Raw genomic sequence first — 14,184 nt, forward strand, 5'->3', positions numbered from 1 at the left:
CAAATATATATGTAGATCTGTAATGTAATCTGGTGCGGTTGGTTGTTTATATGGTATACATATCAATGCTACAACTCTTCTGAGACTGCACACTGGATTGTTAAACTAAAAAACTGGCAGCAGTGTAAATCAAACTGTTTGAAGGACTTTCTGGTTTTGCTTTTAATTGAAAGTGTTCAATCCTCCAAGTCTTTCACAAAGAATTTGAATGGCAGTGGGACTTCTTAAGATCTTAATTAGCGCAGGGATTAATAGGATATAAGTGAAAACCAGGCCCTTTGGTGAACAATTCTGAACTACTTTGAATTTAGTGGAATTTGGGAGCTGTCTTTTTTTAAACAAGATTGTGACATCTGCAAGTGGCCAGTAACAGTAGTTCTAGCAGCAGTGCTTGAACTACAACAAGATCACTTGATTAATATATTCACATAAAGGTTGGGCAAGCAGAAATAGATGATACAAAGATAGAGGCATCCCTGCCAGCTGCCATATTTCACATTGATTGCAATACAAAATAAATCTCCAAAGCCAAACCTCTTAAGTCAACAATAAAGAAATTTATGCTCAACAGTGTCAAGGGCCTTGAAGATAGATAGAAAACTGAAATAGGCTACCATGGCAATTTTGCATGGCTCACTCAAGAATACAAAAAACATGAGAGATGACCTCACAGAGACCTCAAGGTCAATGACTTCAAACATATAAGAACAGCCTTCAAATTTAGCTTGTCCAGGCACCTCATGATCCACACTGTATCTAAGACAATAGGATTAAGGCAAATGTTTCTCTAGTAGTTTGCTGAACCAGAAGTCACCAGACAGACACAATCTGTCAATAATCATAGGAGTATGATTACTTAAACCAGTGTCACAGTGACATTACTATCACATTCAACTGAGAACAAACATTGATCTCTTAGTTTGAAAATAACATTTGTAACATATATAATATATACTCTGTTGATGAAAATGTACATGAACTTTTAAAAGAAGATCGTGAAACACATCCTTATTCTTCTTACAAATGAACTGTTTCAAACACAACCTTCAGTTCAGTACACTCAGTAAAGTAGTTTTGATGCTACAGTCATACAGCCTTGGTCTTGTATGATGGTGTCTAAATGAAGCTGTAAACACATGTTAGATAGATGTTGCTGTAAAACAGACATTACTGACTACTTTCTACTTTTGTTATCTTACACTATGTTCGTGCATTTGAGATTATTCTATAAACACACTGTTCAACAAAAGTTACATAGGTGCTTTAAAGTAACAATATAGTATTGAAATGGTCTTTAAATGTGAGCATGTGCAGAGAATGGATGTAAATGTTGTCGCAGGGTGACATTTAAACACTTTGTACGAGAGGTTATTGCCCTGTCTTCCAGCTGAACTTCCTGGACAGGTTCATGCTGCAAATATTTCTGTCACATTTTTGGCAGAGCTACAAGAGCAGGGCCAGAACATTAACTATCACTGACTGACTGAGTGATGAAGTTACATCATTATACTAAGTGTTTTACAACAGTATCATAAAATCTGCACCCAAAATCTGATGCAATGTCTTTTTAATGTTTATCTTATGTTGTAGGGACAACTGACTAAATGACTAGCTTAATGAAAAATCACTACAGTGAGTTGGATCAACCGAAAAGCTTCACAATTAGGAAAAAACATTTTTAAAAATGGTTCCTACAAAGAAGTATTTAGTATCTTAATAACATGCAATCTATTTTTACTTTGCTGGAAGCACAGTGCAGAGAGAAATAGAGATGGTGTCCATAACCTGCTGAAAAAACTGAAATTGAGAGCTTTTAGAGACTTGACATGGTTGATGAATGCATATTTTTGCGGTAGAGAGGTGTGGTTTGACTGTTATGCTATGTAATGGGATGTAATTCCAGAAACAGATTTCCAAACAGCCACAGAGGTAAAAGAGTTATTTGATTAATTCTTTGGCAATCACACTTTCATAAAAGACGTCTCTGAAATTCCTGAGTTAAATCAGGTACCATCATGTTTGTGGGCGAAACACAAATGATATGATGTAGGACTGATTAAAGGTGCCGAACCGGTTGTAATCACACCAAAATCCTCGTACAGACCATGCAAAAATATCCTTTGAAAAAAGATGCAGTTGAGAGCATCAAACCAGTGTTTGAATCCCTCCTTGAAGCCAGAGTAATCGTTCCATGTGAATGATTTCCTGTGTGAACACCAATCTTTCCTGTAAAGAAAGTCAGAGATGCTGAGCAACCTGTTGAGTAGAAATTTGTACAGGACCTGCAAGCAGTAAATGCAGCAGTCCATCCGCGAGTACCGAAGGTACCAAATCCACACACAATCCTCTCTCAAGTTCCATCCGACAGTAAATGGTTCTCCGTTGTTGACCTCACAAATGCATTTTTCAGTATCCCAGATAGCCAATTTTGGTTTGAGTCCAAAATGTACACTTTCTCGCAGCTTTGTCAAGGTTTCACTGAATCTCCAACCATTTTTAATGCAGCCTTAAAAGACAACCAACTTCACTCAACTTACCAGGTGGTAGTGCTCTTTTGAAATATGTGGATGACCTCATGATTTGCTCTCCGACACAAAAAGCCTGTGTACAAGACACACTTGCTCTCCTGAACCATCTAGCTGATAATGGCCACAAGGCCATCTTGTCAAAACTTCAGTTTGTTTCAAAACAAGTCACTTTTCTGGGTCATGTGATCACAGCAGAGGGCAAAACCCTCTCACCCAAACGGATTGAAGCAATCCAAAACATTCCACAGCCTGAAACAAAGAAAGTGTGAGAAAGTTATGAGTTTTTTAAGAATGGTGACAGTGGATCCCAAACTACGCAGAAATTGAGGCACCAAGCGCTCTCACTCATGGCAAAAGCCTCACAGCAAAAGACAAAGTCACATGGTCACCTGAGGCCGTAAAAGCCTTTGTGGATTTGAAATTGGCATTGCAATCTCTTCTGACATTGGGCCTTCCAGATTGCACCAAACTATTCACACAGACTGTTGATGAACAGGGTGGGTACATGACTTCAATATTGACACCTGACCTGCAACCTATTTCTCATCAAAACTGGACTGCAGGGCTCCCTACATGTCTGAGAGGGTGGCAGCTGCTGAAAAAGCTGTGATAGCCTCACGTGACATTGTAGGCTATGCTGATCTCACTCTACTGGTACCACATGCTGTTTCAATGATTTTGCTTGAACAGAAAACTTCCCACCTGTCAACAGCAAGGTGGCTCAGCTATAACACAATTCTGCTTGACATGTCTCCCTATACCAGATGATGGACAACCACATGACTGCGTGGCAGTCATAACTGAAGCTTGCTAGCCCAGACCTGATCTTCAGGAACCTGGAACTTTGGATGGTTCAGCCTTGAGAAACTCAACAACGGTTGTTGAGTTTCTCAAGGCTGAACCGTCCACAGCCTGTTGGGTTTTGCTATTACAACACTACATGACACAATTGTTGCACAGCCACTCCCCTCAAATTACAAGCGGCAGAATTAGTTGCACTGACATAAGCTTGCAAGCTTGCAGCTAACAGAACGGCCAACATATATACTGACAGTAGACATGCATGGGGAGTGGTACATGATTTTGGCCATCTTTGGGCCAATAGGGATTTTTTAACTTCCACAGGCAAACGTATAGCCCATCACACCATGGTTGCTGCACTTCTCGATGGTGTCCTCCTTCCAAAACAGGTGGCTATCTGCAAATGCCAAGCACACACAAACAATGATGATTTTGTTTCACAGGGGAATGCCAGAGCTGATGCTGCAGCCAAGGCAGCGGCACAGCTAGATAATACTAACAACAACATACAATGTCTTGCCATTGTTGACTCACCACTGACACCCACAGCTGATTTGCTGGACCTACAGGCCAGAGCCAGCCCTGAAGAGTGGCTGGCTTGGAAAAAAGCAGGCTGCTCTTTTTCTAACAAAGTGTGGTACGGGCTAAATGGTAAACCATGTTTGCCCAAATACTTATTTCCTCATTATGCTAAATTGTCACATGGGAAGGATCATGTGTCAAAAGGGGGTACGATGAGTTAAATACAGAGGTACTGGTTCACAAAAGGCTTATCACACGGTGAGTAGGGGGGTGGGGGGGTTGGACAGGTTAAGAGGCAACTCCCCCATACCAGCCAAGTGTGAAGATGAAATGTTAGGTTATTGTGCAAACGATCAATAATGATTGAGTGAACATCATGTATGTTAAAATCTACTGATTAACCATTGTCCTCATTGTACAACACATTATGACGTGCCTATTGTGCTGACATTGTTCTGATGGTAGAACAAGATCATCCTTTTTACAAGATAATGTATTGTATATAATCTAACAACTTCCCCTGCTCTGGGTTCTTTCTTGCCATCTCACACTTGAGACAGCAAAGAGTCCGTCTGTAGGCGACAGAATAAACTCTCAGAAAGACAACGAACGACTTTGTGCTCTTTAATACAAAATTGCCAGAACATGAGAAGTGTCAGCGAGGAAAAAGATATCACCTGCAATAGTCTTGTTCCACACTGCCTGACCAAATAGATGTTGCAGTGCTCTTAACAGCCGCTAGTGTCACTAATGAGAAAGAATTTCTGATTCTTACAAATAGAACCTTTTAAAAAGGACTGTGGTGCCTGTTAATAAAGACTGCTTGATCATATCTAGTTTGGCGCTAAATAAGGGTGAAACTTCCTTAAGCAGCCTAGTTAGGAGACAGGTTGATGATTCAGATGAAGAAATTGTTGAAGTAAGGTCAGGAAAGTCAACTGGAGAAAAACAGTCTAAATATATATCAGCTTTTACAGCTGTTTCTATGGTTCCCGCGTTTGAGGATAAATCAGTGCCTGTTGAGGACAGGAGGTGATAAATTTTGTCTCTAATGGTTATAATTTTATCATTAAAGAAGCTCAAGTTGTTACCACTGAGAGCTATGCAGTAAATGGATCTATAGAGTTATGACTCTTTGTCAGCCTATCCAAAGTGCTGAAAAGAAACTTCGAGCTGTTTTTATTCTCCTATATTAATGATGAGTAATAAGCAGCTCCGGCTTTACAAAGGACCTTCCATATTATAAGACTGCATTGCCAGACTAAGCTAGATTCTTCCAGTTTCGTGGAACCTCGTATCCATCAAACTATGTATGCTGCTGGTTTAGGCTGGTATGTGTTTTGGTCTTACTGGTGACCAACCTTTAGTTGTGTTTTTTGGCTGGTGTATCCTGGTATTTATTTAGGGTCCAGTCTTGTCTGCAGAGGAGCCAGTTGGTCAACAAGATGACCAATTAACTACCCTGAAACAAATATTATGAAATTGAATCCATTAAAGAATGATTTAATTTATTAAAACAATAACTACAGTTAACACAATATAACAATAAAAACTGTAACAGCAACAAGCCATTAATGGCAATAGCAATAATTTAAATTATAGTGCTTAATGCTTAGAAACCATCCCCCCACACACACTCACACTCTTTTATCTTTTTTAACAATGTGCTGTATTTTTTCTTTTATGTATCTCCCCACACTCCTCTCCCACTTCTCAGTTTCGCCCCCATCACCACTCTGCCCCCGCAGCCACCCATGGAAGCAGCGTAAAAGCAAATAAATGATTATGGAGAAACTGTACGAGGCAGAAGGAGACCTTACTCCTGTGTTACAGTTCAGCCTGTCTGTGATCCACTTCAAAAACTGATTTCTTTCATATGAGTGCAGCTAGTGACAGCAATGACTGCCTGCGTTCACCAGACAGCAGCAGGGATTTAAAAATGTCTACGTCTGATAACCTCCACTGTCAAAGATGAACAACCATCCTGTCATACTCCAGACAAGGTAATCATCAAATATATATATATGATAGTGTGTGTGTGTGTGTGTGTGTGTGTGTGTGTGTGTGTGTATGTAGCCACATGTGTCCCTGTGCTGTCTACTCCGGTTGCTTAATCAAGCTATAGCACTAATGTTGTCTTGTTACAGTCAGACACACATGTAAATGTCTTGAAACTGCACTCAATGGAGACAACTCATCTCATCTCAGTGGCTACAATCTTAGCATGGTCAAATGAGGTTTGGTGTCCACCTTGGTGGTTTGCTTGGTGATATCTCAGGAACATCTTGACAGGATTGCTTCAAATTTGGTACCAATGTCCACTGGCACTCAGTGATGAACTGATTAGATTTTGGTGACCAAAGGTCAAACGTTAAGGTCACTGTGGGAATGTAGGCCTGAGGGAACATAAGGATGACCCCTTAATATCCAGGTGTGAAAACATGAAGGACTTCTGGGAATTTGAGTTCAACAGCTTCCTTTATTTTCCAGAACATAGAGCAGTGTGTACAGAACCTTGAGTTACAACTACTTTATGAAAGTGTTATACAAACTAATCTTGTTTCACCCTGAATGTAACAATTGGCCAAGCATACTATTTTTATTCAGCAATTTTCAACAAACACACAAAGAATAAAAGTAAAGGTTTAATATTTAGTCCCTTAAACTTGACAACCAATTAAAATTTAAGTCGAAGTTCTGTTGTACCTCATTAACCTTAGAAGACATTTCTCTGAATATGTTTCTCTCAGAAAACTTTGCTGAATGCTAAACAAGTATAATGATAGAGACTGCTCGTGTTTAGTTTGTTTGTACCTTGGTACATAATGAGGATTCCTCTTTGTTGAAGGTACAAATGTAGATAGATAGATAGATAGATAGATAGATAGATACTTTATTGTCCCCGAAGGGAAATTTGTCTTGGGCTCTAAGTGCTGAGACAGCTACCGCCATAGTTAAAAGAACAAAGAAAATAAAAGTAAAGTTGCATATTTGCACAACAATAATACAAATGACAGAATTGCACATTTGCACAACAATAAATTATATAATGCTACCTGTGGACTCAATAAATACATACATATAATAAGTACACATATTGCATATTCCCACAAATTTCTGTATAGGACGTGATGTAAAGGTGAACAAAGGGGCTGACCTGCTCTGAATCACAGCTCAATTTTATTCAGTGTCTTCTAAATCTTAAAAAATAGTTTATATTACATTACAATAATTTGAGACTTACACAAAATGCGTCATTTCCATGGGAACTTCCATGCCATTTGTTCATAATAATAAGTGTGATTTTGATGTTAAAGAGACGACAGCTACAAATAAAATTGAACATAAAGATTTTTGCCTTTTGAACATAGTGGAACGTGTACTTTACAGTTTTTAGAGCTAATAAATCTATTAAAATATGCATCACAGAGTTCAACACTATATTTGGAACAAGCTCTATTAACAACTTTTACTATACGAAATAGGAGTTTTTAAGGAGTGCTTGAAGGCAGCATCTGCATACCGAACCACATTGCTGCCATCTAATGGTAAAAATGTAAAATGCATCAGATGACCCTTCACACAGATTCCTGGAGAGAAGGTGGACGGTGAAAATAAATAAGCTGTATTACTAGTATGCAGCCCAGTTATTTCACACCTGCAAATAAATAAAGTCAGAAGGCATGGGAATATGTGCGTTCTGTGGATATTATTTAAGTGTGTGCACATCCTGTTTTGTTGAACAAAGGCAGGATGTTTTGTTATTGGGTGCATCAGGCCTCAAAGGAAACGGCAGCTAGAGAAAGCAGGTTTGCAGAGAGAAGTCTGATGCAAGGGGCCTAAAAGGTGGTGGAAATGTGATTTAACTGAGATTTTGAGGTATGTGTTGTTTCACAGTAGTGCATATTGATATGAAGGTTTCTATTGGAGCGCTGCCACGATTGAGCACAAGCAAGTGGTTTAAAATCATTGGTTTATAATTGTCTTTTTTTCATTCTCTTCTCTGCTGGCACAAACTGCAGCAGCTGATTCTATATTTTTTATGTTACATATTCAAAAACATGGAAGCGTAGAGGATGCACTGTATGACATGGAGGCAGTATAACTTTAACATTTTTTAAATAAACTAACAAAACAAAAATCACTGCAACATTTCAGAAAACACCAACAAAACAGGAAACCCCAAACAGAAAAACACACACTCTCCCAAATTATCTTAATCACTCTTAATTCTGTTTGGATGTTACCATGGCACCCAGATAACGAGATGATATATGAGGCAGCTTGTTTGTCGTCAGTACTGCCTTTGTTCCTACTTATTTGCTTTCACCTGTCATGAATCTCAAATTTGGCAACAGTCAGTCATAGGTGCTGTTATTGAAAGCCCAGAGAAGGCTTAACTAAACTTAAATGTGAAAATGTGAAGCTAAAGGCTGAGATACACAACCAAGCACCTCTGAATCAAGTCCAAATGCTAACAAGCTGAATACCCATACAAGTTTTCAGGAGATGATGGAGCCTAAACAAAGTAGGAAGGTGAGTTACGTAAATTCACCTGGTGGCCAGATGCACAACTCCAGTGTTGCCTGCTGCATATGTAAGGAGTCAATGCTTGTTCACACCACACTAGAGTAATTTAGCACACATTTACACAACAGATTGATAAAGTGATTTATAAAGTGTAAGTGGGTTTGTTTTAACAGATGGTTTGTTACATTGAACCATCTGGGAAGTCTTGGAGTTGGAAACTGTTCTGAAAAGAGTAGGCGTTTTCAAAAAATACTTTGCTGGTGATTGGATGAACCATATATCTGTATCACTGTCCTACCTTGCAAAGCAGTTGGACTACATTGATTGGTCTGAGCTACCGGTGGTTTGATCATGTTAAATGTATTTTTTTTAAAGTAAGAAACGTGCTTATGAAGTTGCTTTGTTTTATTGTAAAGGTGGACTGAAGTGCCTTGTTTCATTTATGCAAATGTAACCATATTGTTTTTGTACTTTGCGTTTACTTGGCATGGACAGAAAATGCACCATTTCTTCAGACCCTCTCCTTTTCCTGTTCTGAAATATTTCAGACTCAAAATAACTTATTTTTCCCTCAATTTGCATGGCCTTCAGGGAATTGTCAAATCAGATGCAACTGAAATGTCACTGTTTCCTAGTTTGTGAAATATTGGGATATTTTTGTGTTTTGCATTTCAGAGCCACCATCGTTTTACTCTTTGTGAAGTCTAGCTTGCAACCTCTCTTCTCAAATAGACATGAGAGTAACAGGGTAATGCTGTTCTTACAGTAGCCTACAGTTTTAAGGTTTTGGTAGTGCACTGAAATATTTTGATTCATTAAATGTATTAATAATACGTATTACTACACTACAATTTATCTGAAAGCTGTAATTTCTAGAAATTTCAATTAATATAAATAGTAGTATACATGCAGGGATGTTAAGCCCACTAGTTCAGAGATCCATACTACCCCAACCAAAAAGACTGTAACAATTTGACCAAACATCTTGGTCTCACAGAGTCTAGTGTTGAGCTTTTTACATATAGGCTCAAGCAGTAAACTTGTTAGACAAAATTATGCAAGTTGCAGATCAGAGGAAGCCTTAGCCTACCTAACTTTTTACCTAACATGTTTCTTCACCCATCAAGACGGACTCTGATTCTGCCAGTTTTGTATAACTTTAGCATAAATGCATGTTAATTTTGATTAATGTTATTTTATTCTGACTTTATGTGAAAAAATGTGGAAATTTGCATATTCCTATTGGAAATATGTACATTCCAAAGTATAATTGTCCTGGTCACAAAAGCAAAGTCTGAAGGGAATAACAATTATCTATACTTTTTTTTTTTTTTTAGCATAAGAAAGTAGGAAATAACACGTAATACTTAGGAAAAAAACTGTGTTACACTATGCAATGCAGCTTTTTTTAAAAAAATGCTGTTATCTCAAGATCACAAGTTAATTATTTTGTTATCTTGAAAAAACAAGCACTGTTATCTTGAGATAATGAATTAAAAAAAAATAAAATATATATATTCATATAAAATAAATATATAAAATAATTTAATAAATTATAATTATACATAGCTACATACTTTTATATAGCCTATTAGATTTAATCAGAGAAAAGAAAGTGGGATGGAGAAAGGGATTCCAGTACATCCCCAACAAAAAGGGAAACTATTTATTTTCACTATAATCCCATCTGTAAGTAACACAATAGAGAGAATGTATGACTAGTTTGGTCAGGGGTTCATACACTATAATAAAACATCTATAAGAAAAAATCTTGAAAATGAAAAATTGAAGGTATGTGGTCCAATTTGTGTTCTTTTAAGGGTCCTCGGTGTGAGTAAGTTTGAGAATCACTGATGTAAATAGTTGAGCTATCCATGTGAGGGAAACATGGAGAAAAGACAGTTTAAACATATGAATTCATATCTATTATGTAATGTATTCGAACAAAGTATACATTAGGGTACCTTTTTTAATGTAGGATCTGCAGCTATGCATTTTCTTGCCGCTAGGTGTCTCTTTCACATGTTTGTAGAGGGGTGTTTTCTGCCAGCACTTTGATCAAGTTGTACATTGATCCAACAGTCTGTCAACCGGCTGAGACGAGCCAGGAAACATCTGCTAAACAGGTATGATGTTCAGTTTGAAATATCAGTTTGTATGTTCTGTGTTCGCATGTTTAAGCCAGACAACTTAAATAGCTAGACGAAGAGAAACATAGTCGTGCCTTGTACTGATATGAACGGATAAGGTAGACACATAACAGAAGAGGCTATCATCAGCGTACCGCTAACGTTACCCCAATATATAAATAATAACGCAGCTTGAAAATGTACGTAAAACGTCGTAGTCGATAAAGTGAAGAATGTTCTAGAATGTTCACAACGTAAAGAAATCTGCTCATTGCACTTTGAAATCTTTGGATAACTTCATTGTTTGTTCTTAATGTCAAAGTTGTGCAACATGGCCGCATTAAAGTTTGTGAACCCGGCGAGTAATTTTTTTTTCATAGCGTAGTTAATTTAACAGCTCAGTTTAATACCTGCTTTAATGGCTAAAAGTGGGAAGACAGTTTCCTCGAGTGCAGTGATTCATTACGAGCGAAGCGGTGTGTAAGAGAGAAATATGAGCTGTGTCATAGAGGCGGTGCTGACTGAAGTAAATCAGTAAAATATAGTAGCCATAAGAAGTTATATGCTGCTAATTAAATTATTACATTGTTAATAGTTCTGCATTAATGTCTAACCTGGGTGAGGTGGAGCTAATTTGAACAGTTTTTTTATAATGTTGGGTAGTTTCTGTAGTATTGCATATTTAGATTGAAACGTTGAATTTGAAGTAGAGCTGCAGTCATTATTCGACTAATGGAATATGAATTATTTCCCTTAATCAATCAAAATAATCTTAGTGCGTCACATATAAGGGATTTGACTCTGTTTTAGTACCTTACACAGAATACCAACATAACACAATCTTCAGAAATATACATGAGGAATACATCTGAAAATGTGTAACTAATGTAATCTAATCTAATCTACTCTGTTGGTCATTTTAGTCCACTCCTTTTTTAAAGTCAAAATGATAAATATTTGCTGGTTTCAGCGTCTCAAATGTGAGGATTCATACATGATAGTAAAGTGAATATCTTTTGACTCTAAGACTGATCACACAGAACAAAAGATTTGAACTCACACTGTGAACTCTACAACTTTAAATATGCACTTTTTCACTATTTTCTCACATTTCATAGTCAAAATTATTAGTAGAAAATAATACATACATAATGAAAATGATGATTAGTTGCAGTCCTAATCTGCAGAATAGCTACAGCTTGAAGTAAAATTCCATTCCCATTATTTCCCTTTTTGTAATGTAGTGAAGTGGAAGTATAAAGCAGCACCGAATGCGCAACATTGGAGCAGATGTGGTTAATCATTGCACTCTATCAGTGAGTCCTCACCTTACACAACAGTATGTTGAAAGATCAAGGACGTAGGTTTTTTTTTAAAGTAGTAGTTTTTACTTAAACTTTGGTTTTGGACGGTCAAAATAGTCAGTTGTGTACGTGTTCTCTATCTCTATCACTCTTTTCTCTTTAACAGGCACATACACGCATAAAGAGTCTGTCTCTGCAGACGTCACCTGAGAGGCTGCGACTCACTATTTTCATAATGAAATGATGCGTGACAATAACAAACAGATCAGGTGGACAGGCTACAGGGGATATGGAGAGATGGAATTAAACAGTAAAATGTCTTCCACTAATCTAAGAGACTGTTTCGATTGATTACAGAACATTCTTAACTAAACTCCGCTGTTACTGACACTTTCGCTTCTTCTTTAAGGAGGACCTGATTACTTAATTTATTGTTGGGAGGAATTTCCACCCAATTTTACCAGTATGTCAGAGTTGTGTAATTAAACTGCATGTCTGAACAATAACCATGACGTTTTGAACGTTTTAAACTATATATAAAAACCACTTCAGATTCTCCACCTCACCGAATCCACTACTGCATGCATCTTCATGTTGAGGGTTGCCAGATCAGGCAGATTATCCCCCGTAACCTGGCCTTTCATTCTTCATCAGAATAGAATCCTGGCAACTCTGCAGTGATCTTTAACATCACATAGAGTTAAAGTAGCTAGATTGTTTGTTTGAGATCTACCGTACTGTACCGTCTTCTTCCGCTTATCCGAGGTCAGGTCGCAGGGTCAGCAGCCTAAGCAGGGAAGCCCAGACTTCCCTCTCCCCAGCCAATTCGTCTAGCTCTTCCCGGGGGATCCCAGCGATGGGTAAAAATAACAGTTTCCCTCTTTGTCCTCTCAGTCATGTACCTGTACCTCCTGGGGCTGGTGGTGTTCTATTACCTGTACCGCTGGGTACGGGAGCTGCCCAGGGTCTCCGACAAAGGCAGCAAGTATGTGTACATCACCGGCTGTGACAGCGGCTTTGGTAACCTCCTGGCCCGCCATCTGGACAAGCAGGGCTTCAGAGTCATTGCCTCGTGTTTCACCGAGAAAGGAGAGGAGGATCTGAAGAAGTCCTGCTCCAGCAACCTGATCACAACACACCTGGATGTCAGGTCGAAAGACAGTGTCGCCAAGGTCGGGGCTATGATTAAGGACAAAGTGGGGGAGCGAGGTGTGTGCGGAGTGTTTGTTCCAGTGGAATGGAAACAGTGCTTTTAGATACATAATCAGGCATTATCAGTTTAATCTAGGTTAAATTCAACACAATCAAACATACCAACCAACACCCAACACATCACTCATCTGTATTGTATTCAGGACGTGTATTAACATGCTTTTAATTGTCTTGACTCAGCTCTTCTCTCTTTAAGACTTTACAGAGTATGATTTTAAAGAAAAGGGTTCAAAATCATGACTTGTTGTCTCTGCGATTCTTCCAGGCTTATGGGCTGTAGTGAACAATGCTGGCGTGGCCGTACCCTCTGCCCCATGCGACTGGCTAACTATTGACGACTACAAGTCCATGCTGGACGTGAACTTGAACGGGGTGATAGGTGTGACCCTGAGTGTCCTGCCGCTGATTAAGAAGGCCAGGGGGAGGGTGGTGAATGTAGCCAGTGTGTTTGGGAGGATCAGTGTTACGGGAGGCCCATACACCGTCTCAAAGTATGGTGTGGAAGCGTTCAATGACAGCCTGAGGTGAAATATTAACTCGATTATTTGTCAGTATGTCAAGGAAATGACATCTGTCTTTCAGTACCAATGCCCGCCAGCTCTGATCAAATGTAATGTCTTGCTCAGGTTAAATATGGCACCTTTCGGTGTCAAAGTCCTCTGCATTGAGCCGGGCTTCTTCAAAACAAATGTGACCGATGTTGCTATCCTGTCCAAAAATGTCAAGACACTATGGGACAGAATGCCCCAGGAGGTCAGAGATGACTACGGAACCGAGTATCTTCAAAAGTGTAAGTTTTAATCACTTATCTTCTCCATTCATGTCTGTTTTCTATTCAGCTGTGTATTTATTCTGATCATTTTCCTCTCCTAGCGCTTGATGTAATATCAGGCAAAGTTGCCCAGATAAGTGATGGAGATCTGATGAAGGTGGTCAGCTGTATGGAGCATGCCGTATCCGCCGTCCGGCCCCGCACCCGATATTCCCCAGGCTGGGACGCCAAGTTCTTCTGGCTGCCGCTGTCGTACATGCCAACCTGTGTCAGTGATTACATCATGAGCAAAGAAGCCATTCCTGTTGCCAGGTCAATGCAATAAACTGTAGTTTATTTGTGTCTGTGTACAGATTTCATTCTCCAACTAAACAATTTTACCAGTA

The 14,184-nt window shown here is 38.8% G+C and overlaps 1 protein-coding gene across 1 annotated transcript; it reads left to right on the forward strand.

Moving 5' to 3' along the window:
* Positions 1-10,420: 10,420 nt before the first annotated feature.
* LOC128354093 (retinol dehydrogenase 7-like) lies at positions 10,421-14,184 on the forward strand. The gene is made up of 5 exons (XM_053314341.1): positions 10,421-10,507; positions 12,709-13,023; positions 13,292-13,550; positions 13,653-13,816; positions 13,900-14,184. The coding sequence occupies exons 2-5, from the start codon at positions 12,711-12,713 to the stop codon at positions 14,121-14,123; spliced, it is 960 nt and encodes a 319-aa protein (XP_053170316.1). The 5' UTR covers positions 10,421-10,507; positions 12,709-12,710; the 3' UTR covers positions 14,124-14,184.

This window comes from Scomber japonicus, chromosome 24 (genome assembly GCF_027409825.1).
Source record: "Scomber japonicus isolate fScoJap1 chromosome 24, fScoJap1.pri, whole genome shotgun sequence".
Lineage (NCBI taxonomy): Eukaryota > Metazoa > Chordata > Actinopteri > Scombriformes > Scombridae > Scomber > Scomber japonicus.